The following is a 25,581-nucleotide window of genomic DNA, read 5'->3' as shown; positions in this document are numbered from 1 at the left end:
TAGAATGTGGAGACCAGAGAGAGCCCACATGTGTAGGAGACTAAGGGAGGGTTAGCAGCTTATATCAGAGAACAGTTTGAGTCGACTACATTAGATAAGTCTGGTTGAAATAGCATATATCAATGTGCATAGATACTGTATAGGGCCCCCCTCCTCCCCTGCTCTCTAGCCCTCCCCTCTGGCCTCAGTACACACATAGTCTCACACACACAACACACACAGGTGAGCCTGGCTGGTTCTACTGGGTAGTCTAGTCTAGCAGGGAGGGCTCGGCAGGGCGGATTATGGTGGGCCGGTGAGGAGCGCCAGGGGGTCTTCGGCTGCAGGGAGAGAGAGAGAGAGAGAGAGAGAGAGAGAGAGAGAGAGAGCAAGAACAGGAGGTGAGATACGCTCACGGAGAGACGAGAGAGAGAGCAATGAAACAAACCCAGAGAGATAGAGCGAGCAGGAGAACAGATGAGAGATTGTGAGACGTGAATGGAGGGAAACACTACCACAGAGAGATAGGGAGAACATAAGAAGAAACAGAGAAAGGGAGTTGAGCACAAAAGAGAGAGGAGTTAAGAGATGGGGTTTATGAAACAGAGAAGATAACCAAGATAGAGGAAAGAGAAAGGAAGAGAAGTGAAGTAGTAATGTGAAAGGTGGGACTGGGAGGAAACTTAAATCCATCTATTGACGTCAACAGACAGTCAGAGCCAGGTGCTGCAGTTACAGTGATAACCTGGCAATTCAACAATGAATAAAGAGGGTTACACAGGTTAAAATAGTGTTGATGAGGAGACATTATTCCTGTGTGAGGATAAGTAGGTAGGTACTGCTCCCTTCTGAGAGGTGGAGGTGGTCTTACCTGGGCACGCCAGGGGGGATGCGAGCGGGCCGAGAGGGGATCAGTGGGGGGGCACTGAAAGGGTCCTGATGGTTGTTGCTGCCAAAGGCGTTAATGGGCGGCGGGCCCGGGCGAGAGGGGATGGGGGGCCCCCCAAACGCTGGGGAGGGGTTGAGGGGTGGTCCCGGCCTTGGGCCACTCACTGCAGGAGGACGGCTTGGGGGAGGGGCTGCTGCGGCCGGGGGGCGGCGCTGGGGGGTAGGACTGGAGAGAGACGAGAACAGAGACAAAGAGGTGTGGGGAATGGAAAAAGAACAGACAGACAATGAAATATACATTATACAAACACTGCACAACAACAATAAGCTTTGGTCGACTGTACAGTCTCTTACACATGACCCCCTTTAGTTCCCACATGACCCCCTTTAGTTCCCACATGTGACAATGGATGACGCAAAACATCTTCCATTACATGAATTTGAGAGAATTGAAGGTACATTCACTCAACCACATTAACGTCAAAGTTAACAAATCCCTTTTGTATGTGTGAATGTGTACACACACACACACACACACACACACACACACCTCTCACCTGGCCTCCTGCATCCAGCTGTCGTTGACGGGCGGCGGCACGGGGACCGTCACGGTGGTGGTGGTGATGTCACCGATGATGTGCAGTGCCTCCTTGAGGGCGTGGTACATGCGGAGCATCTCGTCGCGGCGCTGCGCCTGGTCAGCTGACTCCTCCATCAGGCTGTTTTGGTCACCTGACGAGTACAGGTAGGCCAGCAGCTCTGAGTGGATGAAGTCCTTAGCCTGGGGAGGAGAGGAGAGGAGAGGAAGACCATCGACTACGGAGAAACGGTGGTGTCCTACTCCTTTCCCTACTCACATCATACTAGTCTGCATGGAAAGATGGAGTCACTGAATAGTCAATCTTCAGTGATGCTAGAAAACACAAACACCCCGGCGCTTGTGGAAACGCGTCAACACACAGGAACACAAAGCTGGCATACAACCATCTGATGGAATCCCCTGCTATAAGACAGAGCTTGCTAAGTATAGACTGTCTCCAGGCTTTTCTCACTCACGCTGTTGATCATGAGGTGCATGATGGTCTTGGGCATGAGGTCCCTGATGGACTTGTTGACGATGCCGATGTAGGAGTCCACCAGGTTACGGATGGTCTCCACCTGCCTCTCCAGCTGGGGGTCCATGGAGAAGGTTTCTGAMGGGGCCGTATCCTCAGTGTCCACCTGAGGAACACAGAGAGAGACGTTACCTCTGAGTGAGGACACATGACCGGTCCAAACAGGTCCTTTGAATTGAGGCCACACGTACCTGTTCTCTGAGTGTTTGAGGTCAATACACTATAGCTAATACTACTGCATGCCATTGGGATACATTTGCGGTAGATGTATGCCATTGTAAATCATACATCCAATCGCTCTGATATTAKTACCTCATAATCTCCCTTGAATCATGAATTGGCGTGCATGAGAAGAAAGAAACAAGCAGTAGGACAATCATCAGTGACGTCATCAAGAAGTATAGTTGCATGCCTAGTGTTCATCAAATACTGACAAAGGCTGTCACCACAACACATCTGTTCGTTTGACCTYTGCTTCTGCTAACATTCAAACTTCAAGGGTCGGTTTACAAGWCACAGATGAAGCCTAGTCCTGGACTACAAAACCCTATCAATGGAGAATCTCCGTTGAGCATGTCCTTAAGTCCATCCAGGACTAGGTTTCATCTGTGTCCGGGAAAGCGACCCAAAGACTATTTGAGTGAGTTTGGGTTCAGTACCTGGTCCTTCTCAGGGTAGACCCCAGCCCTCAGGAAGGAGGCTTTCCAACTGTCCACGTCCTCCTGGGTGYCACAGGCCAGCTCAATCTGACGCAGGTCCTTATACACATTCCTGCTTGATGGATGGCAAAACACAAACACAATCAGGGTGGGTGTAAATTCTATTTAATTTCAGTCAATTCACTAAGTGAATTTCCCTCAATGCTTCTCGAAGAGAATTTTATAACATTTAAATGTCAGTTTACTTCCTGATTCACTGAATTGAAATGACAGACTTGTGTGGAACAGGACCCACATACACATCCATTTCCCTGACCTGGATTCAGTGTTGAAGACGCCAAATACGTGTTTGGTGGACATGAAGCCTTTCTCCACATCCCTCAGCTTGAGGTTATCTAGGGGAAGCATGTACTTCTTCTCTTTCTCCTAAAACACAGAGAGGGGGGACGGGGGACCTGAACTCATAGCAATAACATCTTGAGAAACAAATCCTTGAAGCCATTAAAAACACTAAAGTACACAAATAAGAGGGAGCCATTAAGAAACTGYWTCATGGGTAACTTTGAAAARCAGTGGAATACAACACTAGGCTTCTCCACCAATGAGCAGACAGAGTGGAATGCATTTCCTCTGTATAAGACCCAGACCACCAGGCTGGTGAGAAGAGAGGGAGAGAGGAGGAGCATGAGGGAGAGATGGGGGGGAGGGATGCCAGCTTTGCACTGTTGAGGAGAAGCATCTGGAAGCGTTTATGTCTGCACTAACACAGAGAGCCACTCAGTCCCAACAGTTACATCACTCTACGCCAATGTCCTCGTCTCACACACACAGACAGAAACACAAATATATAACCACACACATGAAAACATACAAACACCCATGTGCTTGTGCAAATGCAAACACATAGATGCATGAAAGTGGCATACAACCACAAACCAAGACAAACATACACCCCCACCCCACCCACCCCCCAACCCGCCCCCAGTAACCCAGTACGATTTCCTGCAAATTCCAAAGGCAGATCCCTGCTGGAACATTTCAACCCGCCTGCCACGTCAGTTTGCTTCCACCATCCTCCCTCGCTCCTCTTTCTCTTCTGCACTTTCTCCTTCTCTCGCTCTTTCCGCCACAGAGGACTGGTAGAAACTGAACGGTACCAGTTGTTTTGAGGCGTAGTCAGACTGACGGGTTAAAGGTTTGTCTTTAGCTCTGGTCAGCGATAACTTTTGAAGCTCTTTTTGTTTCGCTGAGAGAGGGGACATCTTTGCCAAGGCCTGGGCTGCTCTGACCGAACTAATGGTAAGTTTAAAAGTAAGACTATATATCCGAACGCATCCGTCTGTAAATGTTTAACTTTCCTAGGATGATCCCTAGTGCTTTCTGATCCCTAGTGCTTTTGGTTTATTTCTTTAATATTATTTCAACTTTGTTCCAGTAAAACATCATAAAATATGTATTATCGACATGCCATTTCCATATATTTTACAGCCTTTGAAATGGCCTACAGAGCATTTGAAATCTGACTGTAGAGAGTAGTGTGTGGTCACACAGAGTGGGCAAACACTTTGCTGTTTTGTTAATGTGCACAAAGTAAATACAGTAATGGCTGTTGGAACTTTAAGTTGATCAAATTCTATAAAAAAAAAGTGGTAAGCTCAACATCTCTTCATTACATCAACATACTAAATTAGTCAATACAGTTATATATTTGGGCCTCAGTCTGAGTATGGTTGCTTTCTTTATCAGAGGAATGTTTACTCTCCCTCCATCTCTCTCCCCCCCCACCTCTGTCCTGTCCCTAGGGCAGTGACCTGCAGCCGGAGCGACCCCGCGGGCCTTCCTCCCTCCTCACCCCCCCGCCTGCCCAGTGTTCAGACTACCTGTTCATCAGGCTGAAGCTGAACAGTAGTCTGCACATTGGTTAGGCTGGGCCGGGACACACACACACTCAGGACACATCTAACCACCAGCCAGCAGGGGCTCTGGTGAGAGGCTCTGGCCGGATCTGATTCTCCACCATGACAATGAGAGGGAGGAGGGAGCATGCAATGCAGATCATATATCAGCCCATGGAGTAGTAGCAGAATCTTTCTGGCAGTTTGTATTGTATTATTTAGTGTTGTACTTRTCCCAGTGTTAGACACTCACCTCCTCATCCTTGTACCAGGATAGTGACTCTGCAGTCAGGATGAACCAGTACTCCTTGGAGCCTCCCTTCATGATGCTGATGTTGATGGTGAGCCAGCCTTTGCGGATCACCTGTTAGGGGAGATAGGGGTGSGGGAACAGGGGAGCGAGGGGTGGTGGGGGACAAGGTATACCAGGAGGATGGAGGGAAAACATGTCATTAAAGTACTCATGATTTACCTCCTGGAGATCTTGTGATATGACTAACTTAACTGACCAATAAAACCTTACCTGGGTACTCAGTGTGAGTTTTGGTTGATCCTGACTTACCAATATAAGCACTAAGATGTTCTACATACTCTAAATTAACTTATATTCTGAGTATAAAGATTTACAATTTAAACAATGTTTCTGAACATGAACCCTGATGTATACAGTAAGCATACAAAAGTATCATTCAGAAAGGATGACTAACTGAAGGGGTGGAGATTTAAACAGGAACCCTCAAACAAACCTTAATAACCTCAATACTAACTAATATGGGTCATCCAGACCAAATGGGACCCACACAGGGTCAGGGATCAAGGGTCGGCGGTGGTATGTTAGAGTGAGCGGGTCAGTAAAAGCTTGCCTATACACGGTTAGCCAAAACAGACTAGGGTTAGTGGGTTAACTGGGCAGAGTCGTCAGACATACACTCCAGTGTAGGGCACTGTAGGAGGCTAAACACCTATCTAAGGAACAGGAGATAAAAAGAGATGGAGGCAAGAGAAGGTGGGCCAGACTGTGGGAGAGGAATACAGCGATATGCAGAGACAGTGGAGACGGGTAGATTGAGCCACAGCTCACGGAGCGGACGGGTAGATAGAGAGGGGTGAAAAAAATAAAAGGAGGATTTAAGGAAGGGAGAGGGAGGGAGGAAAGAGAGATGAGTCAGGGTTGAGAGGTTCTTTCTGTAGACAGTTGTTGTCAAGTTGTATTAGAGCAGGGGTCTTCAACCTTTTCATGCCCAGGGATGCCCTCGCAGACAAACCGACAACGCAGGGAACCCCATCCTAAGTTAGCAAACATTGTTTTCACGACTTGTCTTATCAGGTGAATGATAATGTCAAGCAGAAGTAATAACATAAATGAATAGAGTTTTTCATTATTTTGACCTCGCCACATTATAACTGGAAGAGGAAGTGTAAACTAACAGCCTATTCGCTAGAAAAGGTAACTCCAAACACATTTTCGCTAAGAACAACTGTTTAGCGCTGGTTAAACAAAGGTTAGCCATGTCTGGCCAAAAATGTATGTCCAAGTCAACAAAGCTTTGCAGCAGCCAGCAGCACTTGCCACAGTGGAAGTCTATTCACAGGTGCTGTTTCAAAGCCTATGTCAGATACACCAGTGAGTGTAATTATCTTTAATGARTGTAATCTGTTCAATATTAGGAGTTGAAAAATAAAGTTGATATCAGAAAGATACTCTTATTTTCCACTGCATGTAATTCAACATTTGCTTATTCTGTTGCTAGCGATGKTCATAAAAACCTTTAAATAAAGATCACTTTTTTTGGGACCCCCTGCAGTACCTCGTTGGATACCTAGGGGGCTGCTGACACCTGGTTGTAGTACCCCTGTATTAGAGTAATGCTCTCATTGTTAGTGCCATTACAAAGAACCATCAGGGGCGGCAGATATCAAGCTTGGACAAGGATGCTGTCAAGTTATGCCGATAAGACAGAGAGAACATCACCTCCCTCTCCTCTCTGTGTCTTAAAGACTGGTTGGGGTTTATGACGGGGGGGGGGGGGGGGGGGGTGTAATTAGTAGGAAAGTAGCAAAAGAAATGAGAGGAAGAGGCTGTAACATAGGAGTTAGCTAAATTCTCAGTTTGCCTTGGCGAGGAATTGCCTTACACCCCTCTGTATTGAGAACGTTTTTGTTTTTTTAAACCTGGCTGGCAGTCAGTGGTCAGTGTCGTAAGTGTTGAAGGTGAGAGACAGACAAGAGGAGTGTGAGGTGACAGAATAGGAATAGTGAGATGCTTTTAATGCCATGACACTTCTTACCTCACTGTCTAAACAGAAGCCCTGACATACAGGATAGGTCAGTGATGACAAAGAAAGAAATTTAGCCTGTTCCATCTTCAGCTACATCTAATGTTCAGGTTATTATCACTCTAGAAAAGTTAGGCCACTTGATGGCATCATTGCCTCAATTCCTGTCAAAAGCTTCCCTACATTGAAATCACTAATTTCTAAAGTAAACACTTATTTAGGTCTTCTTAACAGCTGGTAAATCAAACATTGATACATTAGATGTATGGATATATACACATTCCAAATCATTATTAAACCCAATTTATATTACTTCAAAATCATATTTGATCAGAGTTATTTTAAGTAAATTCTAATCATTGATTGAATCATGACACCCCCMCATGCCMTTCTACCCTCTACTGCCACCATCTGGTCCCTGATTGGAATGACAGTCACGGGKCCCACACMGAATGGTTTGTGGACAGTTGTGAGGTGTRCTACTAACATATTGTTATAGTGATGATTGGAATATTGAGTTGTGGAAAGTTGACATGCCACGATAAGCTAAAGAGAGAAAACATCAAGAGGAGATTTCAATGACACCAAAAGGATGAAAATGTGAACATCTAGTGTATGATTGTTGGTGATTCATGTCTCCTCCMCCCATCCCTGGAATGTTCAGGACCCTTCGACAGCAAGGCAAACTGTRGCGGTCACTAGTTAAACCCCTGGACAGGGCAGCATGGGTAAGGACCAAAAGCAGGAGAACTGACACCAGCCACTCTCACATCCTCCCAACTCTTCCATAGTCTTTCACAGGGAATCATGACATTACWCTTCAGTGTGGTTCAAGAACGTGACAAAAAAAATTAACAATTCTGCCTGTGCTTGGACAGAACTGGTTTCAATAGGTTTGAGAGTAAAAAGTAAAATGTTAGAATATTACTATCTACTTGTCCAATTAAAGACAATTGCTTTCTTGTTAAGTGAAACCAATAATTACTGAGCATAACCCGGATGTTATTGAGAAAGCCGTTACCGATTACGGGTAAGGGTAAAGCCGATGAGAATTACATCTCTACGATACGATTCTAATTGATCTCCGGTTTGCCATAAGTCTTGAGACTTTGAGACTCTACTACCTTCTCCTGCTCGCCCTCTCTCAGTCCCTGTGGAGTAGGGAAGATATGACGAGAAAAAAACAGCTCATCATTTTGAAGAGCAGTTCTGTACAAAGAAGTAACCTGGAACAAGTTGTCATAACACCAATTCCCATAACCCCCCATTCTTTCCTAAGTGTCAGATGTCTGGCCTCAGTTATCCTGCTCTGGTGACCCCTGCTGACTCCTAACAGGGTGTAGCTTGGATCTGTGGGGTACTTACCAGAATCTCACCCTGCAGGGATGGGAGGGGGGTTGGGGAGTGGTTAGGGCAAAAGATGGCAGGATAAATCATAGACCGGGGGAAAAAGGGGGAAGCAAGCAAGCCAGGGAGGGAGGGAGATGGGGGAGTGGGAAAATAGGCAAGGGGAGGTGTGGGGGGGGGGACATTTGAAATGGTAGAATGAAAGGTTTGAAGGTGAGAGACAGAAATGGAAGGAATCCATGAGACAACCGGAGAGATGGAGAGAGAGGTTGAGGGATAGAAAGAAAGATGGAAGGAGAGAAAAGATGGAGACAGAGAGAGATGAGAGAGAGGGAGCAAGAGAACAAGAGTTACATGCGATTAGATTTCCTTCAAGTACCACACATCGGTTATTTGATATTGGTTGCTTCATTGAGCGAAGCTGGGTCCCATGCACAATCTGAATTACAATACAAAAAGTGCTTGGGTTAGTTGAAAAACAATTCTATGATTGTTGCTTTGCTGTTGGGTATCATGCCTTGGTTGTGTTATAGTGCTGTGCAAATAGTGATAAGGTAGTGATAGTTGTAGTAGAAACATAGCTGTTCATTTCCTATGCAGGGAAGCAGGGAGGGCTTGAAATACTCTAGTCTAGGGCAACTCTCCCCTCGCTGAAATTCAGTGTCAGAAGGTATTTCTATAGGATGTAATGTATATCCTATAAAATATGTACCCTTACTAGGTTTCCAGGAACCTGAGAAGTGCACTCTATAAGTGTTGATGACATTGAAGCTGACATAACATAGTCACATGATTTCAGGTATTTAGATATCACATCAATAAAGCAKAGACTTCAAAACACTTTTAGAACTGTTTGGATAACACAGGAAGAGAGGTGCCAGGTTTATAACACAGTGSCCAAGGAGTAAAATTAACATCTGACTTAAAGACAGGATGGTACTTGGCCATGATTTGCAGGGGTTATCTTGAAGCTACTTATRCTTACGTAAATAAGTGCTGTTAGGTTGTAAGTGTCAGGTTAGGTTACTAGTAGTTGAGTCTATTCATTGGTAGCATAGGGTCAGAGGTCAGGTATGTTACAACATGTAAATATGATAGAGGGGGAAGTGTCAGTCTGGGGMAGCTTAATCTGGGGGTTGATCAGATTGGGAGGSCTGGGTAAGTAAGAGGGTGGGAGGAGGAGGGACCAAGTGTACCTGGTTTGGAATGGCCCTCTTCTTGTTCTGATGTGTATTTCTCTGCTGGGCACTGTTAGAAAAGGACAGGTTCAGAAGGAAAAAAAACACATTCAAAATCACAACCAGCATCAACAATGTTTGGGTAATAATGTGTATTGATCAATCAAATCGTTTTACAGCTATCAAACCTGTCCAACAATTCAAGTTATCAAACATAGTCGTGGGAACAGTGGGAGTGGGGTCTGGGGGAACAGTGGGAGTGGGGTCTGGGGGAACAGGCGGAGAGGAAGAGAGACAACCAATTCGTGACAGCCCACCTGTTGTTGCCGTACCCTGGTGGGCTACCATCATCGTGCCTTCTGAAGTCAAGACTGAAAGTGACGCCACGAGAGACAAGTTACCACCCCTACCTACCTGACAACACTTCTCATCAATCCATCAACCCATTCTCCATGCGGATGATTGGAAAGGAACSCGCACGCCATTCAGACYCGCAAAGGRCAATGCTATGTTAYGTAATCAGATGCATACCTCAGGCARAGGGAAGAGACCATAGAAACAGAAGTCATTATATTTCTATGGAAGAGACTTTCAACTCAGCTAGCTACATGCTGTGCATCCTATAGTAATTGCTACACTGGAGACAGTGTAGAGGGCAGAGGTCAACRCATGTCAAGCTCTGGCAGGACATCCAGTATGAGWGGCTAGGGCTGGCCKATTAGCAAGATRYAGGAACTCAGGATTCCAAAACACCATGTTATTAGTAATAACCAATGCAGTCAACAGATAAAAACTCCAATCTAACTCACTCAGGTCAATCCCTAAGCACACAACAAATAAGGGTCCTTGAAAAATCAAAACGGCTCCAGAGAGACAGAGTCAGAAAGGGAGGGTGCACAAACTAGCATGCTTGATTCAGCTCATTAGAGGCMGAACTAACCGTGACGGACCATGCAGCAACGATCTAGCAGAGCTAAATCGACCTTGTCTGACCCCTAGCCTCCCCTAGAGCGTATTCTACGGTGCTCTAACCACGTTCATTGATCTGCCTTCATGGTGGATCAATCAGACTGACTGAGTCACAGCTGGTTTACAGCATGTAGATCAAGGATCCACAGATACAGCCCCTTGTTAGGCTCAGTAATACTGATAAACGTAGCGTTAATTGTGGTTTGTAGCGACAGCGGTCTCTGTGAGTGTCTTTGGGGGTTGTGGAAAGGGGCCAAACAGCGATTGAGGTATTGATTGTTTCAAGTCTATAGGGAATGRCACTTACTGTAGGAATAACTATCAAGCACAGGCAGTCAGACACACAAGCTTATGGGACTCTACCAGATCTATCTTCAGCAGAGTTCAGTTCAGTCCATGCCCAGTTCAGCAAACAGTACACATCTGACTTTGGGCAGTATTGAGTTAGTCTGGTGCCCAGGACTACATCACAACCACACCTTCAGCTGAGAGCTGGGGCACGAGCATTAGGGAGAGAGGGGGAARGGKAGGGGAGCTTGGGTAAAGGGTGAGGTGTATTAGGGTGGTGGGGGGGGGTAGTAGGATTCATACTTGGCGAAGCCTATAAAGTCCTCGTGGTTGGTGTTGATGTAGGACAGCTCAATGTCAATCAGCAGCATCACCTAGAATGAAGACAGAGCTTCACTATGACAATAGAGTTCATTTTAYATCACATTTACATTCATTTAGTCGTTGAACAGACGTAATTTACMATCCGCGCATCAACAACCACTTAGCACAATCAAGCAAAGCCAGTCCTTGTACAGAAAAGACAAGTGCAAGAAAGGCAAGTACAAACAATTGATTTCAAATGGAGAAATATATATTTCTTAAATAATGTTTATAATATTTCTTAAAAATCTCCTGTTGGGAGTGTTTCTCTGTCAGTGGTCAGGTCCTGCATTAAAAAAGCATCTCAGAGTAGGAGTGCTGATCTAGGATCAGGTCCCCCTGACCATATCATCTAATTCATTATGATCTAAAAGGCTGAACTGATGCTACGTCAGCAATCCTACCCAGAGACTCCTTGTAAAAACAGGCCCTAAATGCACTGACCTGGTCCTTGGTCTTGCCCTCTCTCTCTCTGACGTAGGTGGTGACGATCCTCTCGGTCTCCTCTCTCAGCCGGGGGTAGGAACCCAGCTGCAAGGTAACACAAAACAACTGCAACACTGACCATATAGACAAAGAGAATCACTAGCATACACTAACACTCTGGCATGACTATCCATGCAGACCTACCTTCCATTTACATATACAACAGACAGAAGGTGAAGCGCATACACTGAGTGGACAAAACATTAGGAACGTTCGTTCCATGATAGACTGACCAGGTGAATCCAGGTGAAAGCTATGATACCTTATTGATGTCACCTTAAAGTTAAATCAACTTCAATCAGTGTAGATGAGGAGAGGAAACAGGTTCAAGGATTTTTAAGCGTCGATAMGATTGAGACACAGATTGTGTATGTGTGCCATTCAGAGGGTGAATAGACAAGACAAAATATTTAAGTGCCCTTGAACAGGTTATGGTAGTAGGTGCCAGGTGCACCGGTTTGTGTGTCAAGAACTGCAACGCTGCTGTGTTTTTCACACTCAACAGTTTCCTGTGTGTATCAAGAATGGTCCACCACCCAAAGGACATCCAGCCAACTTGACACAACTGTGGGAAGCATTGGAGTCAACATAGGCCAGCATCCCTGTGGAACGCTTTCGACACCTTGTAGAGTCCATGTCCCGGCGAATTGAGGCTGTTCTGAGGGCAAAAAGGGGTGCAACTCAATATTAGTCAGGTGTTCTTAATGTTTCTTACACTCAGTGTGCAGGAAAGGGGAAGGACATAGGCATTCAGCAGTGAATATAGTAATCATACTGACTACCACACACACACTCCTTAATGGGCATGCACACAGGATGAATGTCTGTGATCTATGGCATAAGGGCAGCGCTTTCAGCCTCAGCTGGGAATGACCATGATGGACACCATGAGGACTGATGTCATGATGATTAGCTCTAGTTGACTGGAGTCAACCTTTAAATGGATCAATGGCTAAAATACATAGAAACATTTAGGAAATTAGATCATTCAACGTAAAAAAAAAAAAAAGGAAAGGTAACTTACAGTTGACACTATTGTTTTCCTGTGACAGTAAACAATCATTCCAAGCTGACGGTGATTGCTGATATTATTTCATGTTAGTGAAGAACAGATCAGGAGAATGAAGAAGAAGAGGGTGAAGGACAGAGTGAAGGGCGATCCTTTCTTCAGCTGAACTAATACCAGAGGTAGAGTGACAGTGAAAGGGATGGACTGTGGTGGGTCTTTGAAATGCAATTCCCCCCTCCATCCACAAGATGGCATGGTTGTTGAGCAGCACTGTTGCTATGGCAACCCCCGGCACAGCGCGCCAGCAGATATGTATATTGTTTCCCTCACGTTGTATTTCCATCCGGTTAGGCAGACAGAATAATGTCAATGGTGCAGTGCTGGGTCAGTGAGGGAGCACAGCCTTATAGCCCTGGAGCTCTGCAGGACATGTAAACATAGCTCTGGAGATCTGGGCTCTGATGTTCTGATAGACAGAGGTCTGGGTCTTGAGGAGGAGGGGAGATGGGGATGGAGGTGGCAGATGGAGGGTGGAGGCAGATGGGGAATCAGTCTGAATGTGCTCAAATCAAACAGGGCACGGGTGAGGAGAGGGGCTGCTGAAAGGAAGTTAAGACGCGCTGCTTAACATTCGGACGTGATTTGCAAGTCAATGCTTGATCGGACACGTGTGGCTTGGACAAAAGGAGAGGATGTGCGTGGCGAGGGAGGGATACACACACAATCCAGGCACTGAGGAGAGATGGCGTGGGGAATGATTTCATTAGGATAGGTTGCTGATTGGAGAGCGGTGGAGGAGAGGTGGCGTGGGGGATGATTTCATTAGAATAGGTTGCTGATTGGAGAGCGGTGGAGGAGAGGTGCGAGGGGAACAGGGACGGGCATTCAATCACAGATGAGAGGATACGCTCCGGAACACTCTCTCTCTCTTCCTTCTTTCCTCCCCTCTTTCCTGTGAGGGGTGAGTCTGCTCTTGGTTACCTTGACGGAACATTTCATGACGAGCGCGGTCAGCTCGGACACCACCAGATCCACACATTTCAGGCTGGGCTCTTTCAGTTTGAGGATCTGCTTTTTGACTATGGCCTCGAAGGCCAGGTCAGGGGTGAACAAGCCCGTTCTGAGGGGGTACGGGGGAGTGGGGGAGCGTAGTGTAGGGGGGCAGCATAGAGAGAGAGAGAGGGATAGACAGAGAAATAACAACAGAGGCGAGAGAGAGAGAAATACAGGAAAGAAAGAAAAACAAGAAGATTCTTAGTTTAGTTAGTTATCTGTCAAACTAGAAATCTGGTCTCTAGAAATACAAGTAAAGCAAGAAGATAAGGACAAGCCGCAGGCGTTCACATCCTCTTCTCTTGACAGGGCAGTTCTTCTCAAACTAGGTATATAATATAGATATGTGGGCACATATTCAACTCACAGTACCCACAGAACTAACACCCTAGCTATGTCAGTCCTAAGTGTGTATCATTCTTAGACAGATGAGACCTGCAGCTTGTCCATGTGAGACCAGTGATGCTCGGGGAATGGCCATCCCCAACCATCCCGTCTCCACGACGACGTCACCACAACCGTCACAAAACACGACAGCGGCACCTGGCACACAGGCTAGCTGTGGCTGGCTGAGGGGGAGTCAAACTGTCCCCATATCTGCACCATCCAGTCCTCTGGACATACACCACACTACACCACACTACATCTACACCACATCTACACTATACAAGTGTGTATAGCGTGTTTTTATTTATTTAAAATTATTTAACAAATTCTTATTTAGAATGATGGCCTACACCAGCCAAACCCGGACGACGCTKGGCCAATTGTGCGCCGCCCTATGGGACTCCCAATCACGGCCGGTTGTGATACAGCCTGGATTTGAACTGAGATGGAGTGCATTAGACCGCTGTGCCACTCAGGAGCCCAAGGGTGGTTACACAGTAGACGTTCTGATTAGGACCAGGAGTTTTTATTTACTAACTAACTACATGACCTGACTGGAAAATCTCTGGGCCCTAGTTGTACTATCTAAAGGTCATAGAGGCCATGGATGGACAGCTGTTGTGGAGCAGAGTGGGTCAGTGTTGTGCCCCCCTCAGCGTCGCCCCCTTGTGGACAGGCTGGGTCGAGACAGGACGGGAGTCTGGACACCAGGCTGCAGTACCTTGTTGGTGCACTGCCTGACTGTGTTGATGAGCTCCTGAATGACAAGGTCGATACATTTGATACAGGGCTCTTTCAGCTTAATGATCTGCTTTTTCACAATGGCCTCAAACGCCAGGTCGGGAGTGAACAGGCCCGTTCTGAGGACGCACAAAGACACAGACAGGGGGGGGAGGACAGAGATAAGGAGACAGACAGACAGGGACAAAAAAAAAGACAGACAGAGGTAGGACGACAGACAAGTTATTGTCCAGAGAGATAACAGACAAAAGCAGATAGACGAGTCAGTCCAGACAATGAGAACAGTACATAAAATAAAAAATATAATAAAACAGACATACACAGACAGACAGAAATAAGGAAGAGAGCAGAGCCAAGGTTATCAGCATACAAACACGAAACAGCACACAAATCAGTGATTGATTTATGCACAAGGAAATAGGAAGGAAGATATGACAGACAAATAGAGGTGGRGAAGAAGGAGTGGGGGAAGATTACATGGTTTAGATTTCACATTGAACAACMRCCATTTGAGTGTATGATAGGCCGTTCTGTGGGAGAGTGATCTGTGGGCATTTTAGGCTAATTGCTCTGTGATTGCTAAGCATGCTGTGTGTCAGTTTTACATGAAAGGAGGAAACAGAGARGGTTGACAGTGAAGAGGAAGGAGCTGAACACAGTGGTGGTGGTGTGTGAAGACACAGGACGGCCCCTCCTCTCCTCCACTTGCCTGACACCATGGACATTCTTGATGGCATGACTGATCTCCCTCCTCAACTCCTTCTCATCAAACACAATCTGACAGAGAAAAGAGAGAAGAACAAACAATAGAAAAACTGTTCATCCATTCTGCACTCCAAAATTCACACTTCCAAACAAGTCTACCAACTGTRGTCAAAACAGTCAAGCAGGCAGATKAACTTCTCTTGTAGAAATATTGTGACRGTGAGTATTGAGACCGCAGCRCTCACCTTGACCAGCTCGAAGGGGAAGCGCTCGTGGAAGATCCGGTTGATTTTGGCACCGCCCGACAGCTCCGCTGTGTCCACCTGGTCCCCAGAGCCCTCGATACGCTTCTCAAAGTCCACCCCAAACTGCTGCACCATCCTGGGGAGAAAGACAGAGAGTCAGGGTCAACTCTGGAGCTACTCATTATGGTGGTGTGTGTGTGTGTRKKTGTGTGWGTRKRKGTGTRKGTGTGTGWRKRKGTGTGAGCGTGTCCTCTACTCACTGCAGCAGGGCCTTGGTCTTGCGTGTGGGGTCGTCAGGACGGAAGTTCTTGTACTCCTCCACCTCTTTCTCCAGGGAGAGCACCTGGCTCTGCAGCTTACTGCGCAGCCCAGGCAGAGTGTCCCTGATGTGGTTGGTCAGTTGCTGAGGAGAGAGAGAGGGACACCATGAGTGAGGGAGGAGAGGAGGGAGGAGAAATGGAAGGGATAGAATGAGCGAGAAGGAGAAATGGAAGGGATAGAATGAGCGAGAAGGAGAAATGGAAGGGATAGAATGAGTGAGGAGAATAGGAGGGGAGAGAATGTGTAGTGAATGAAAGATCAAGTGAGTTTCAAGGAACATTATAGCCTGGTTTAAGATCTGTTGGTGCCGTCTTTCGGAGTTCACAAGAAAGCAAAAAAACTGATCTGGAAGTCAGACTAGAACATCRGTGTAGAATAACAGAAAGGTGAACGTTGAGTAATCTCTCACCTGGTTTAGTTGTTTCTGCAGGTGTGGGGTGCCCATGCGCTCGGCCATGTGTCTGTAGCCCGGGTGAGACAGGAAGAACTTCCTCTCAGCAGCCAGCGCAGCGCGGATGTCCTTCCTGCCGTCTATGTCCTTCTGACTGCGGTTCACCACGCCGATATAACCTGGAGAGAGAGCGCACACTTATTCCTCTGCAGTCAATGAGGTGTCTGTGTGTGTGTGTCTGTGTGTGTCTGTGTGTGTGTGTGTGTGTGTGTCTCCCCTCACCTCTACGCAGAGGTAGCAGTTTGTTCTCCAGGATGTCTTTAGCATCCGTCCCTTCGTCCATCAGGTCCAGCTTTGTGATCACACCAATAGTGCGCAGACCTGAACAGAACCAAACAGTCTTCATCTCATCATATTAATCCTGACTACTGCCTGTCCACCATCCACCCAGCCTTCCATTCCTCATCTCCTTCAATTCAACACAATTGTTCAGTAGGAAAAACAACGGGGAAAATAGATCAATTAGCGTTTGTTATTGAACAAGTCCAGGTACTGCGTCAATGTTTCAGTCTWTTTGGTGCACCAAATGAACACCACCCAGAAATCAAGTACCCATCCTCATCCTTTGGTCCTGGGAGTTCCAATAGAGAACCAGTACAGCAGCACTAGGCTAGTCCCTTACCCTGTGGGTCCACCTCCTTGGCRATCTTGAGGGCGTCTGAGTTGGCCAGGTCCTGGTTGGCGGGGGTGACGGCCAGGATGAGGCAGCTCTCCTTGGTGATGAACTGCAGCAGCATGTCCCTGATCTGGTGCTCTATGTCCAGCGGCTGGTCCCCCACTGCCACCTTAGTCATCCCCGGCAGGTCGATCAGAGTCAGGTTTAGCACTGAGGGCRAGATGGACGGGGAGAGAGGGAGAGATGGAGGGCGAGATGGAGGGGGAGGGAGAAGGTTATGACTGTTGCCAAGTAGACTGCATGATGTGTGTTACATTGTGTATACATGTCCTTGTATGGCATGGCGAAGGTAGTTTCTTTGATACATGAATGCAAGTGTTTTCTGCGCTTTTATGTGTGCATGCGCATGTGTGTGTGTACGCGTGTGTCCAACTGAACGTGTGCATGCATATGTTAAAATGAACACCAAATGAATAACTGTTGGTGAGCATTACCGTTAGGGGAGTAGACCCGGAGGTTGATGGGGATGGGGGAGATGCCCTTGTTGGAGCCTGTGATCCTGTCTGTATCCGGCCTTCGTCTTGCCGGACCTCCTCAAAGTCCACAAACTTCCTCCCTTTACAGTGTAGAAACTCTGCATACTCTACAGACACGACACAGAGAGAGAAGCGAGAGAGAGAGAGCGAGAGAGACGAGAGACACAGACAGAGAAGAGCACTGTGCGGAGAGACCAGACAGAGCGACGAGAGCGAAAGAGAGAGAAGAGAGAGCGCGGCGAGACAACACGAGAAGACACAGAGAAGACAGAGAGAGACGAGAGCGTGAGAACAGCGAGAGAGCAGACCAGCGAGAGAGCGAGACACAGCGAGAGAGCGAGACACAGCGAGAGAGCGAAGACAACAGCGAGCCGAGCGAGCACAGCGAGAGAGCGAGACACACAGATTAGAATAGACAGAGATAGATAGAGCGATACTAGAGAAGAGAAGAGAGACAAGAGATAGATAGAGAGACAGAGATAGATAGAGAGACAGAGATAGATAGAGAGACAGAGATAGAGTAGAGAAGACAGAGATAGATAGAGAGCAGAATAGAGAGACAGATAGATGAGAGAAGACAGAGATTAGATAGAGAGACAGAGAGCGAGAAGAGAAGAAAGTCTTTACCAGGCACCAGACAGTGTTGCTGAGTGGAGGAGGCAGAGTCAATGGCAGCAGCAATGAGGACAGACAAGGCCATGGTTGTATGAGAATTCAGACTCACCGGCTTTGTTAAAGCACAGCTGCAGGATCAGAGGTCTACGGGTGACAATGCCTGATCCTCGAGGAAGAAAATCCCTGAGAGAGAAAGGAGAAAGAAGAGAGTAAAAATGTATTAAATGAGAGAGATGGAAAGAAAAAGAGACCAAGAAAGTGAGGGGGCGAGCCCCAGACAGACAGAAAAAACAGAAAGTCAAATTACTCAGTACACTCAAGGTTCATTTCCTGACACTATATCCTGTGCGAAATAGATGAGCACGGGGAAATGTAACACTTCATGACCCGTCTGTCAACAAATTAGAAGTGACAAAGTAATTTGGTTTCATGATGCCCCTGAAGATCAATTAATTTGCTCAGCCACTTTGTTGTCATGGTTACATAGATGTTGGTAATGTGGCGATTTAGAACGATGCACTCTGGTCTCACAGCACGAAGGAACAGGGGAGAGCCTCTTGATGAGGAAGCAAGGCGAGGCGCATACTTTCAGTTGAATATTTCAAGTGATTGTGTGTGTTGCAAGCTGGCTGTGCTAATATGTAAGATATCGCCTAAAATAAGATTACGTCCACAGTAGCCATGATACTTGACATTGAGCTGAAGTATATTTAATACAATCACTTATCTGACAATTAAGATAATTCATTAGTCCTAGCCAGTCCACATTGAACATAGATAAACTCAGAAAAAAAAGAAACCTCCCTTTATCAGGACACTGTCTTTCAAAGACAATTAGTAAAAATCCAAATAACTTCACAAATCTTCATTGTAAAGGGTTTAAACACTGTTTCCCATGCTTGTTCAATGAACCATAAACAATTAATGAACATGCACCTCTGGAACGGTCGTTAAGACACTAACAGCTTACAGACGTTAGGCAATTAAGGTCACAGTTATGAAAACTTTGGACACTAAAGAGGCCTTTCTACTGACTCTGAAAAACACCAAAAGGGTCCCTGCTCATCTATGTGAACGTGCCTTAGGCATGCTACAAGGAGGAATGAGGACTGCAGATGGGGCCAGGGCAATAAATTGCAATGCCCATACTGTGAGACGCCTAAGACAGAGCTACAGGGAGACAGGACAGACAGCTGATCCTCCTCGCAGTGGCAGACCATGTGTAACAACACCTGCACAGGATCGGTACATCCGAACAGCACACCTGAGGGACAGGTACAGGATGGCAACAACAACCTACCGAGTTACACCAGGAACGCACAATCCCTCCATCAGTGCTCAGACTGCCCGCAATAGGCTGAGAGAGGCTGGACTGAGGGCTTGTAGACCTGTTGTAAAGGCAGGCCCTCACCAGACATTACTGGCAACAACGTCGCCTATGGGCACAAACCCACCGTCTCTGGACCAGACAGGACTGGCAAAAAGTGCTCTTCACTGACGAGAAGCGGTTTTGTCTCACCAGGGGTGATGGTCGGATTCGCGTTTAACGTCGAAGGAATGAGCATTACACCGATATCTGTACTCTGGAGCGGGATCAATTTGGAGGTGGAGGGTCAGTCATGGTCTGGGGCGGTGTGTCACAGCATCATCAGACTGCCTGCAATGACAACAAGCTCAATCTCAACGCTGTGCGTTACAGGGAAGACCATCCTCCTCCCTCATGTGGTACCTCCTGCAGGCTCATCCTGACATGACCCTCAGCATGAACAATGCCACCAGCCATACTGCTCTTCTGTGCGTGATTTCCTGCAAGACAGGAATGTCAGTGTTCTGCCATGGCCAGCGAAGAGCCCGGATCTCAATCCTATTGAGCAAGTCTGGGACCTGTTGGATCGAGGGGTGAGGCTAGGGCCATTCCCCAGAATGTCCGGGGACTTGCAGGTGACTTGGGTGGAAGCGTGGGGTAACATCTCACAGCAAGAACTGGCAAATATGGTGCAGTCCATGAGGAGGAGATGCACTGCAGTACTTAATGCAGCTGGTGGCCACACCAGATACTGACTTACTTTTGATTTTGACCCCCCCTTTGTTCAGGGACACATTTTCCAATTTCTGTTAGTCACATGTCTGTGGAACTTGTTCAGTTTATGTCTCAGTTGTTGAATCTTGTTATGTTCATACAAATATTTACACATCTTAAGTTTGCTGAAAATAAACACAGTTGACAGTGAGAGGACGTTTCTTTTTTTCTCTGAGTTTATTTGAACTTTAGTCTGACAGAAACATGGGCCTACAGTGCAGACTAGCCTGACCATGTGCAACTGTGCATAGAGTTGCCTATTGTTGTTTCTTTCTTGTGTATATTATGTCTGTTTCCCTCTTAAAAAGTGACAGACCATCATCAGGCACCAGTCAGGACCATTCCAAACCCAACAGCCCAATTGAGTCATCTCTCAGAGGGGAACCCATACCCCACAACCACCAGCCACCACAMCCTGCCTCTCCCCGGGACTCTCCCACTCTGGGTTGGGGCCCTGCCTGCCTGCCTGCTGTAGCATCTAGCCTGACTTTGGGGCTCCCAAGTGGCACAGCGGTCTAAGGCAGTGCATCTTAGTGCAAGAGGAGTCACTGTTCGTTTCCAGGCTGTATCACAACCGGCCGTGATTGCGAGTCCCATAGGGCGGCGCACAATTGGCCCAGCGTCGTCCGGGTTAGGGTTTGGTCGGGGTAGGCCGTCATTGTAAATAAGAATTTGTTCTTAACGGACTTGCCTAGTTAAATAAAAGGTTAAATAAAATAAATAAAATGTGCAACAGAAAACTCCCTACATCTGGTGGTAATAATGCTGAACTCTGGGCCTGGTACAGCACAGTCCAACAAACCTACCTCCTCCTAACCCAACATCTAATGCCACATGCAGAGAGACGCCTGAGGGAATGGAGATGGAGTCAATCTGCTTTAGACTAGAAGCTATGTGTCACACACAGGACAATCAGGATGGAGTCATACTGTTGACTATTACAGAGGCACTCACACTATAGACTAGACCTGTTGAACAGTGGCAACATTCTGGATGACCTGAGTTCAGCACTAATGTTGTGTGCTGCAGATCATGTAGAGTGCTTTGTTTGTCATAGAGAAAGCCTGCCTAACTGGGAGAGTGGGATGCCAGTATAGAAAAGCTCTGTCAGGGGGTGAGAGAGAAAGGGAGAGGTGGAGAGAGAGGGAGAGGGGGAAAAGGGAGATGGTGCATGAGGGAATAGGGGAATAGGGGAGAGGGGGAATAGGGGAGAGGGAATAGGGGAGAGAGAGAGGGAAATGGGAGAGCAAGAGCTGGACTAGCCTAAGTGGAGTGGACACAGAGAGCAGACGTGTTGAGAGAGGGAGCTGAGGAGCAGAGGGCTGACCTCCAAGTGTTAATGTAGTTATACATCCCCACCACTCTCACTGGACCCGTCCTCCTCTCCCATCACACACACTTCATCAGTTCAACTGGACAAAGACGGACACACAGCCACTTGATCACAGAATCACACAGATAATCAGAGACACGGCCAGAACAAGATACTTCTGTGAGTACATGCGCTTTGTGCACAGAAGAAATACATGACCTAACACACACACACCATATCCACAAAGATATACAGCCATAAAAGCCCCCACTAGAAGGGAATAGAGGACATGTGGGTGCATGTCCATTATTGATGTGCTATAAATGATAGAGGAGCTGAACAGATTGTGTATCATTCTATGCATTATGAATAGGCCAAGCAAAGACCAGCAGCCTCCCTCCTTCAATGCCGCAGAAAATAGATATAATGAAAGAGAAGGGTCAGACAGAACCAACATTGAACACTCCCCTGCCTCTGATCTGCCTCTCACTACCAGGGATTCCACAGCCATCAGGGTTGGGGTGAATTCCATCTAAATTCAAGATCAGGGTTTGAATAGGATCCCTATGGAATAAATCTACTGACAGAAATGGAATTGTTCCCAACTTCAACCAACCCTGACTGTTATAGTTAGGCTGGAAGCAGCCCGGCATGGTCTGGTTCAGAGATGCCTATGTACTGTAGTAGACTGGATGACAGTAATAGACTGTGTGCTTAGCCTATTTAATATGCTCAGCTCTGCAGCAGACTACTTGACTATGTGTTTTAGACTGTGTCACTGGATGACTGTAGTAGTAGATGTGTTCAAGACTGTGTCACTGGATGACTGTAGTAGTAGATGTGTTCTAGACTGGTCTAGACACATCTACTACTACAGTCATCCAGTGACACAGTCTAGAACACATCTACTACTACAGTCATCCAGTGACAGTCTAGAACACATCTACTACTACAGTCATCCAGTGACACAGTCTAGAAACACATCTACTACTACAGTCATCCAGTGACACAGTCTAGAACCAATCTACTACTACTACAGTCATCCAGTGACACAGTCTAGAACACATCTACTACTACAGTCATCCAGTGACACAGTCTTGAACACACACTACTACTACAGTCATCCAGTGACACAGTCTGAACACATCTCTACTACTACTAAGTCATCCAGTGACAGTCTAGAACACATCTACTACTACTACAGTCATCCAGTGACAGTATAGAACACATCTACTACTACTACTCAGTCATCCATGGACAGTCTAGAACACATCTACTACTACTACTACAGTCATCCAGTGACAGTCTAGAACACATCTACTACTCTACAGTCATCCAGTGACAGTCTAGAACACATCTACTACTACTACAGTCATCCAGTGACACAGTCTAGAACACATCTACTACTACTACAGTCATCCAGTGACACAGTCTAGAACACATCTACTACTACAGTCATCCAGTGACACAGTCTAGAACACATCTACTACTACAGTCATCCAGTGAACAGTCTAAAACACATCTACTACAGTCATCCAGTGACACAGTCTAAAACACATCTACTACTACAGTCATCCAGTGACACAGTCTAGAACACATCTACTACTATACTACTACAGTCATCCAGTGACACAGTTTAGAACACATCTACTACTACAAGTCTCCAGTGACACAGTCTAGAACACATCTACTACTACTACAGTCATCCAGTGACAGTTTAGAACACATCTACTACTACTACAGTCATCCAGTGACACAGTCTAGAACACATCTACTACTACGTCATCCAGTGACACAGTCTAGAACACATCTACTACTACAGTCATCCAGTGACACAGTCTAGAACACATCTACTACTACAGTCATCCAGTGACACAGTCTAGAACACATATACTACTACAGTCATCCAGTGACACAGTCTAGAACACATATACTACTACAGTCATCCAGTGACACGGTCTAGAACACATCTACTACTACAGTCACCAGTGACACAGTCTAGAACACATCTACTACTACAGTCATCCAGTGACACAGTCTAGAACACATCTACTACTACAGTCATCCAGTGACACAGTCTAGAACACATATACTACTACAGTCATCCAGTGACAGTCTAGAACACATCTACTACTACAGTCATCCAGTGACACAGTCTTAACACAACTATACTACTACAGTTATCCAGTGACAGTCTAGAACACATCTACTACTACAGTCATCCAGTGACACCTCTAGAACACATCTACTACTACAGTCATCCAGTGACACTCCTAGAAACATCTACTACTACAGTCATCCAGTGACACAGTCTAGAACACATCTACTACTACAGTCATCCAGTGACACAGTCTAGAACACATCTACTACTACAGTCATCCAGTGACAGTCTAGAACACATCTACTACTACTACAGTCATCCAGTGACACAGTTTAGAACACATCTACTACTACTACAGTCATCCAGTGACACAGTTTAGAACACATCTACTACTACAGTCATCCAGTGACACAGTCTAGAAACACATTACTACTACTACAGTCATCCAGTGACAGTTTAGAACACATCTACTACTACTACAGTCATCAGTGACACAGTCTAGAACACATCTACTACTACAGTCATCCAGTGACACAGTCTAGACACATCTACTACTACAGTCATCCAGTGACACAGTCTAGAACACATCTACTACTACAGTCATCCAGTGACACAGTCTAGAACACATATACTACTACAGTCATCCAGTGACACGGTCTAGAACACATCTACTACTACAGTCATCCAGTGACACGTCTAGAACACATCTACTACTACAGTCATCCAGTGACACAGTCTAGAACACATATACTACTACAGTCATCCAGTGACACAGTCTAGAACACATATACTACTCAGTCATCCAGTGACAGTCTAGAACACATCTACTACTACAGTCATCCAGTGACACCTCCTAGAACACATCTACTACTACAGTCATCCAGTGACACAGTCTAGAACACATCTACTACTACAGTCATCCAGTGACAGTCTAGAACACATCTACTACTACAGTCATCCAGTGACACAGTCTTGAACACATCTACTACTACAGTCATCCAGTGACACAGTCTAAAACACATCTACTACTACTACAGTCATCCAGTGACACGTCTAGAACACATCTACTACTACAGTCATCCAGTGACACAGTCTTGAACCACATCTACTACTACAGTCATCCAGTGACACAGTCTAAAAACACATAGTCAAGTAGTCTGCTGCAGAGCTGAGCAATATTAAATAGGCTAAGCACACAGTCTATTACTGTCATCAGTCTACTACAGTACATAGGCATCTCTGAACCAGACCATGCCGGGCTGCTTCCAGCCTAACTATAACAGTCAGGGTTGGTTGAAGTTGGGAACAATTCCATTTCTGTCAGTAGATTTATTCCATAGGGATCCTATTCAAACCCTGATCTTGAATTTAGATGGAATTCACCCCAACCCTGATGGCTGTGGAATCCCTGGTAGTGAGAGGCAGATCAGAGGCAGGGGATGTTCAATGTTGGTTCTGTCTGACCCTTCTCTTTCATTATATCTATTTTCTGCGGCATTGAAGGAGGGAGGCTGCTGGTCTTGGCTTGGCCTATTCATAATGCATAGAATGATACACAATCTGTTCAGCTCCTCTATCATTTATAGCACATTCAATAATGGACATGCACCCACATGTCCTCTATTCCCTTCTAGTGGGGGCTTTTATGGCTGTATATCTTTGTGGATATGGTGTGTTGTGTGTTAGGTCATGTATTTCTTCTGTGCACAAAGCGCATGTACTCACAGAAGTATCTTGTTCTGGCCGTGTCTCTGATTATCTGTGTGATTCTGTGATCAAGTGGCTGTGTGTCCGTCTTTGTCCAGTTGAACTGATGAAGTGTGTGTGATGGGAGAGGAGGACGGGTCCAGTGAGAGTGGTGGGGATGTATAACTACATAACACTTGGAGGTCAGCCCTCTGCTCCTCAGCTCCCTCTCTCAACACGTCTGCTCTCTGTGTCCACTCCACTTAGGCTAGTCCAGCTC

The 25,581-nt window shown here is 46.3% G+C and overlaps 1 protein-coding gene across 1 annotated transcript in view; it reads right to left on the bottom strand.

Moving 5' to 3' along the window:
- Positions 1-212: 212 nt before the first annotated feature.
- Positions 213-25,581, bottom strand: part of dnm2a (dynamin 2a) — a 42,903-nt gene continuing 17,534 nt past the window's right edge. Inside the window, 21 exon segments of the mRNA XM_070449704.1 lie at positions 213-320; positions 851-1,093; positions 1,425-1,648; positions 1,924-2,088; positions 2,642-2,753; positions 2,958-3,067; positions 4,790-4,900; positions 8,178-8,189; positions 9,356-9,407; positions 10,898-10,968; positions 11,402-11,488; positions 13,434-13,572; positions 15,343-15,410; positions 15,584-15,719; positions 15,844-15,986; positions 16,314-16,474; positions 16,578-16,676; positions 16,978-17,181; positions 17,466-17,549; positions 17,552-17,614; positions 18,232-18,305. Coding sequence (XP_070305805.1) covers positions 251-320; positions 851-1,093; positions 1,425-1,648; positions 1,924-2,088; positions 2,642-2,753; positions 2,958-3,067; positions 4,790-4,900; positions 8,178-8,189; positions 9,356-9,407; positions 10,898-10,968; positions 11,402-11,488; positions 13,434-13,572; positions 15,343-15,410; positions 15,584-15,719; positions 15,844-15,986; positions 16,314-16,474; positions 16,578-16,676; positions 16,978-17,181; positions 17,466-17,549; positions 17,552-17,614; positions 18,232-18,305 — 2,428 coding nt within the window. The 3' untranslated portion in view covers positions 213-250.

This window comes from Salvelinus sp. IW2-2015, linkage group LG20, assembly GCF_002910315.2.
Source record: "Salvelinus sp. IW2-2015 linkage group LG20, ASM291031v2, whole genome shotgun sequence".
NCBI lineage: Eukaryota > Metazoa > Chordata > Actinopteri > Salmoniformes > Salmonidae > Salvelinus > Salvelinus sp. IW2-2015.
The sequence above is the reverse complement of the archived record's forward strand: the minus strand, read 5'-3'. Positions and strand labels throughout refer to the sequence as shown.